This window comes from Belonocnema kinseyi, chromosome 7 (genome assembly GCF_010883055.1).
Source record: "Belonocnema kinseyi isolate 2016_QV_RU_SX_M_011 chromosome 7, B_treatae_v1, whole genome shotgun sequence".
NCBI classification, from domain to species: domain Eukaryota; kingdom Metazoa; phylum Arthropoda; class Insecta; order Hymenoptera; family Cynipidae; genus Belonocnema; species Belonocnema kinseyi.
In genome coordinates this window covers 69664840-69671841 of record NC_046663.1, presented here as the reverse complement: position 1 = coordinate 69671841, position 7002 = coordinate 69664840, and the positions used below count along the sequence as shown (strand labels likewise).

General features: G+C 27.6%; 1 protein-coding gene across 7 annotated transcripts in view; it reads right to left on the bottom strand.

Annotated features, from left to right (window-relative positions):
* The window catches only part of LOC117176137 (cystinosin homolog), a 30418-nt gene that overhangs the window by 5864 nt on the left and 17552 nt on the right, over positions 1-7002 (bottom strand). For 4 of the 7 annotated variants that reach the window (XM_033366211.1, XM_033366208.1, XM_033366216.1 and 1 more), the window contains exons 4-5: positions 4637-4748; positions 3750-3932 (exon numbers count right to left, since the gene is read on the bottom strand). In XM_033366211.1, coding sequence (XP_033222102.1) covers positions 3750-3932; positions 4637-4748 — 295 coding nt within the window. The remainder of the gene's footprint in view (positions 1-3749; positions 3933-4636; positions 4749-7002) is intronic. The other 3 variants (XM_033366214.1, XM_033366212.1, XM_033366213.1) reach the window with 1 other exon arrangement.

The following is a 7002-nucleotide window of genomic DNA, read 5'->3' as shown; positions in this document are numbered from 1 at the left end:
TTATAAAATTGTGATCTGGTTCTCAAACGTCTTGTAAAATTAATTATTATTCACTTTCTAAATCTTAGAGTGCAGTTCGATTTTAAAAACCATTCATTAATTTACATTCACAGTTCAGTAAATAAAAATACTATCATCCAAAATCTTCGATTTCAAACGCTTTTCATTTTTAGTTGTTTAAGTCTAAAACTGTGTTTAAAAAAATTTTTAATTAAAATGTAGGCTTAAAAATAAAAATAAAAAATCGGATATTTTTTAACTTAAAGATTCTCCAACGACGCATTCTAAACTGAATTTTATCATAATTGGAAAGGATAACACTTTAACTAATTATTAAAAAAAAACGGCTGAAATCTAAGTAGGACAGATTTTTTCCTAAAAATTTGTAAAATTCCCGGTCAAAAAATAAATGTACTGTCTTTTCCCGGTTTTTCTCGGTATCATAAAATTCCCGGTCCAGCGGCCACCCTGAAAATGTTCCGACAAGATTTGGTAGGAATTTTTTTGGCAGACAAATCGATATCTTACTTGTATTCACCATTGTTTAATTGATCACGTGTTAAAATAAGTACTTTGTAAATCGGCATTGCGTTTTATAAATCAGCTGCAGCCTTAAGTAAATAGAGATCTATAAAAATATTTAAAATCACTCTCACTTTTCAAAACTACAGTTCCTTACAATCAAACTTAATACACCGACTTAAATATCACAACAAATGATCACAGTTCAAAATATCACAATTTGGACGAAAACTATTGTTATATAATAAACTAAGCTTAAAAATTAATTGTTTTCAAAGTAAAAATAAAAAAACTCGTGAGGTTTGAATTACAAAAAGCAGAGAACTGCACTGTTCAAAACCTGAGCGAAGACTGAGCGAATGAAGCATGAAGTAAAGTTTTGAAGAGAGGAAGAGGCTAAAAGGCTATCTATTGCAGAACAAGCAAATGTCAAATGTTTTACTGATTAGAATCTGTTCCAAATTCTTCCGTACAAACAAAACAATCAGCCATTGTTTATTACAAAGTGTCAGCACCCCCTGTGGGTTCAAATAACTCCATCCATTCATTTTAATCAATTTTAAACCATAGATAAGAAAATTTCGCAGATAAAACGAATTCATTTATGAACAAGTAGATATTATTAATATTAATTTGTAATTTTCCACTCTTTTGACCCCTAACCGTTAGAGACAAGTTTCCAAAAAACTGGACAGAAACCTTCCATAAACTACGTCTCCAATTGGGGGGGGGGGATACTATAGATTCTAACAGGGGGGGGGGGAGTAACGTTACGAACTTAAATAACTTAAATCGATTTTAAAAAAGTTTGCGTATTTTTTAAAAGTTGGCCCTGAAACAGTACAGTTCAATAATAAGTTTATAAGTTAGAAAAGCACGTTCAGATTTCAGATTTCACGCTCCAGCGAGGTAGCGGGTTCAGCGCGTATATTCCTGAAATTCGTGGAGTTTAAAAAATTCATGGAATTTGTGGAATTCAAGACATTCATAGAATTCAAGGAATTTAAAGAATTTATGCGGTTGAAGGAATTCATGAAATTCAAAGAATTTAGGGAATTCAAGCATTTTATGGAATTCAAAGAACTTAGGGAATTCAAGGAATTTATGGCATTCAAGAAATTCAATAAATTTATGGAATTCAACGAATTTATGAAATTCAAGCATTTATGGACTTCATAGAATTCACGGAATTCTAGGATTTGATGGAATTCGTGAAACTTAAGGTATTGATGGAATTCAAGGAATTTAAGGAATTTATGGACTTTATGCCATTCATGGAATTCTAGGACTTGGTGGAATTCATGGAATATATGGAATTCAAGGAATTTATAGAATTTAAGGAATTTATTGACTTTATGTAATTCATAGAATTCTGAGAGTTGATGGAATTCACGAAATTGATCGATTTAACAGAATTCTAAGAATTAATGATATTCTATGACTTGATGGAATTTTAGGAATTCATACAATTTTAGGAATTCATAGAGTTTACAAAATTCATGGAATTCAAGGAATTTAATAAATTGATGGAATTAAACGAATTTATGAAATTCAAACATTTATGGGCTTCATGGAATTCATGGAATTCTAAGACTTGATGGAATTCGTGAAATTTAAGGTATTTATGGAAATAGAATTTATATAATGTAAGGAATTTATGGACTTCATGCAATTCATAGAATTCTAGGACTTGATGGAATTCACGAAATTTATGAATTTCACGGAATTCTAGGAATTAATGAAATTCTATGACTTGATGGAATTTTAGGAATTCATACAATTTTAGGAATTCAGAGTTCAAAAAATTCTAGGAATTCATGGAATTCAAGAAATTTATGGAATTCAAGGAATTTATTAAATTTATGTTATTCATGGAAATCTAGGACTTGATGGAATTTAAGGTATTTACGGAATTTAAGGAATTTATAAAATTAAAGGAATTTATGCACTTTATGTAATTCATGGAATTCTTGGAATTTATGGAATTTAAGGTATTTATGGAATTCAAGGAATTGATAGAATTTAAGGAATTTATGTAATTCATGGAATTCTAGGAATTTATGTAATTCAAGGTATTTATGGAATTCAAGGAATTGATAGAATTTAAGGAATTCATAGACTTTACGTAATTCATGGAATTCTAAGACTTGATTCAACTCATGGAATTGAAGGTATTTATAAAATTCGAGGAATTGATAGAATTTAAGGAATTCATGGACTTTATGTAATTCATAGAATTCTAGGACTTGATGGAATTCATGAAATTGATGGAATTCAAGGAATTTATAGAATCTAAGGAATTTATGGACTTTATGTAATTCATAGAATTCTGGGACTTGACGGAATTCACGAAATTGAACGATTTCACAGAATTCTAGGAATTAATGGAATTCCACTTCATGGAATTTTAGGAATTCATAGAATTTAAGGAATGCATAGAATTCAAGATATTCATAGAATTCAAGGAATTGATGGAATTCAAGGAATTTATAGAATTCAATGAATTTACGGACTTTATGTAATTCATGTAATTTTAGCACTTGGGGAAATTAATCAAATTCACGGAAATAATAGAATTCACGAAATTCAAGGAATTAAAATTTGCATTTTTTTTGTTGCTAAAAATGTATCTTTTGTAGTTGAAAATGCATATATTTTGTTAAAAATTTGTCGTGTTAATAGACAATTGATTTTCTTGGTTAAAAATGTATCCTTTGTGGTAGAAAATGCCACTGTTTGTTTCAAAATCTATTGGTTTTTGTTGCGGATTGAACTATTTTGTTGAAAATTCATGTTTGGTTAAATTAAACTATTTTTGATTTCGAAATGAAATATTTTTTGGTTGAAGATTGATCATATTAGTGGATTATTCAACTATTTGTTTACAAATTAACTTTTTTGTTGAAAATTCAACGGTCTTGTGGAAAACTCATCTTTCTGACTTGAGAACTCTTTTTTACAGAAAAATCATATTTAGAGTTTAAAATTCAACTATTTGGTCGAAAATAATCCTTTTTTATTAAAAAATCATAGTTTAGGGTTGACAATTCTATCTGTTTGTAGACAAATTATGTGATCACATGTTTGATTAAAAATTTGAATATTTTGTTGAAAATAAAAGGCAGGACAACTAGCAACGGCTTTTAAAATATAGTGACATATGATCAAATTCAGATAGCAACGAAGAAAAGTTTCGTTTAAATTAATTTACACATTTAATTTCTCACCTTGTAATGTTGCTAGGAGTAACATTCGCACCAAGGATCACATTTCCTGCACCTAGACCCTGAACTATGATAGTCCAATTATCTTTTGAACCTTTCTCCACAATTAAACTGGCTGGAACGGCTCGAATTAAATCTGGATGTTGAATATCGAAGGTTACGTTCACTTCGCTCAATAAAGGTTCACTGTAAAAAAATATTTAATTAATATATTATACTACTATTTATAATCTACGAATTTAAGGGGGGGGGGGGCACTCAAAGCAACGTTACGAACTTAGAGGACACTCTTTTTCATATTCCCATATTTTTCCCTTGTTTAAAGAAGTCTTCATTTCCTCCCTTTTATCTTTTTTTTCGCTAAAATGCGAAACGAAGTAATAGGAAGCAGTAAAAAATCGAACTATTTTTGTTTTAAGACAAACTATTTGGCTGAAAATTTAATTATTTTGTTGAAAATGCAATTATCTTGTTGAAAATTAATTTTTTTGGTAAAGAGTTCAACTACTAGCTTATAAGTTGATATACTTTATCAAAAATGTATTTTTTTTTAAAGATTCATCTCTTTGGTTAACATGTCTTGATCTTGTAAAAGATTCATCATAATCATCATTTTAGTTGAAAGTGTATCTCTTTCATTACAAATAAAAATATTTTGCTGAAAATTCATCCTAGTCGAATAAAATATAATCTATTACATGTTTCGTTGAGAAATCACCTTTCTCGATTGAAAATTCAACTATTTGGTCAAAAATTTAACTATTTTTATAAAAATTTAACTATTTGGTAGAAAATGGATTTTTTTGGTGAAAAATCATATTTTTGGGTTAAAACTTAATTATTTGGTTCAAAGTTGATCTTTTTTGTTAAAAATCTTTTTCTTCATTCACCTCTTTGCTTGGAAACAGACGATGGCGTCTGTCTGTCTATCCGTCCGTAAACATGATAAATTTCTAAAAAATGAACGGATCAAATCACTCTTTGGCACACTTTTTTTAGGTCCTGAAAGAAAGGACGACTTCGTTAACTAGCGATTTTGGATAAAAATTCAAAAAGCATTTTCAAAATTTTTGGGACAATTTTTTTATATTTAAAAATGTTATGTGCGGCTATTCATAATATTCATGTCAGAAAGCCAAACAATTTATCCTAATGGCTTTTTTCGATCAAAACAAAATTCTCAGAGTTGTATATAGTATTTAAAAGATTAAAGTAATCAAGCAATGATCAGAATTTTAATCCAAACAACGCGCGATATGCAAAAAAGTTAAGAGAAGAAAAACATTGTTCTTTGAAAACCCCACAGGATGGTCATAAAAACTTTTTAGATTTTCTTTAAAAATAAAAAATTTAAATTTTGATTGCACAAAATGATAATGAAAAATAAAAAATTCCATTTTATAGCCAAACTATGCAAGATACTAAAAAGATGAATAAACCAAAATCGTGATCCCAAAAAAGATCTACAAATTTGATACTAATCAATTGTTCATAGGACGCGTAGTTTTTGTTTTAATCGTGAAAAATAATATTAAAAATTAAATCAAATTTGTGGAAAAAACGACACAAATTACGAAAAAAATTATTTAACAAAAAATGTTAACCCGAAAAAGAGTTACTAATTTGTTATGTATCACTTTTTGATAGGACACATAGTTTTGATTTTAATCATGAAAATGACATTAAAAATTAAAATTCAAAATTTGTGGAAAAACGAAAAAAGGTACGAAAACACATTGATGAAGAAATCTTATTCATCCAAAAACGAGATACAAATTTGTATTAATTTATTAAATTCTCATCATTTATAATTGAGAAAGTATTTGAATTGTCCGAAACTTAACATCACAACATTCAAATTTGAAAAAAGCGACGCAAAATACAAAAAAAGTCTTAAAAATTTGTGATAGGACTCGTAATTTTGATTTTATTTATCGTAAGCAAAATGCAGAAAATCGAAAATTCCAATATTACGCCAAAAGATGCGAGATACGCATAAAAAAACTTAAAAGAACACCTGTAGGGTATATTGCTTTATACATACAAAATAATATGAAAATAAACATCCAATTCTAAGCATAACAACGTGAGGTAGAGAAAAGTGTCTGAAAAAAGGATTGTAATTTTTATTTATTTTAAAATGGTTAAGAAAATATACATTTATAAATGCGTACCTCAAAGCCTAGAGAACTTTGAGCAAATTCAATTTTATCTATACTTAATTAAGTAGAAAATTCAGAATATGAAGACGCATATAAATACTGCTATCTAAAACAGATATTTTTGTGTTAAATTAGCCCTTTATAAGTGGAAAATTCAAGTAATTGGTAGAAAATCCATGTATTTTACTGAAAATTCGGCTTTTTGATTAGAAAATTGATCTTGCTGGTTTTTATTTAAAAATTGATATCCATTTTGGTTAAAAATGCAACTACTTTGTTAAAAATTAATTTTTTTTAATATTCACCTCTTTGCTTGAAAATTTCATTTTTTGTTGTTTGAAAATTATTTTTTTTGTGAAATTTATTTTTTATCTAAAAATTAAATATTCCGTATGTTGTGTAAAATTTTTCCTTTATATGTCGAAAATTCAAGTAAATGTTAGACAATCTATGTATTTTGCAGAATATTGGGCTTTTTGGTTAGAAAATTAATCTTGTTTTTTTTTTGTTAAAAATTGACATCCTTAGTTGTAAATTAAACTATTTGGTTAAAAATTCTACAATTTTTATGCAAATTTAATTATTTGGTAAAAAATTAACTTTTTTAGTGAGAATTAAAATTTTCAGGTTGAAACTTAACTACTTGATTGAAAGATCACCTTCTTTGATTAAAAATTCAATTTTTTAAAAATCGCCTCTTTTCTTGAAAATGATTCTTTTTTTAATTTTTTCTATTGGTAATTCTTCTTCTTATCTGAAAAATTAAATATTCCATATTTTGTGTGAAATTTTTTCTTTATAAGGAGAAAATTCAAGTATTTGGTAGAAAATCCATGTATTTTGCTGAAAAATAATTTTTATAAAGTCACATTTTTTGGTGGAAAATCCAACTGTTTTATTCTTTTGCACTGAAAATTCATCTTTTATGGTATCTTTAAATCTGACGAAACAAAAGTTTTACATAAAATTCAATATGGTATTTACATTAATTTCAATTAAAACAATTTATTTCATTACTTTAGTGGAAAATCAGGCTATTTCCCCGGTTTTTATAGAATACTGGGTTGCGTTAATTTTCAGGGGGGGGGGGGGGG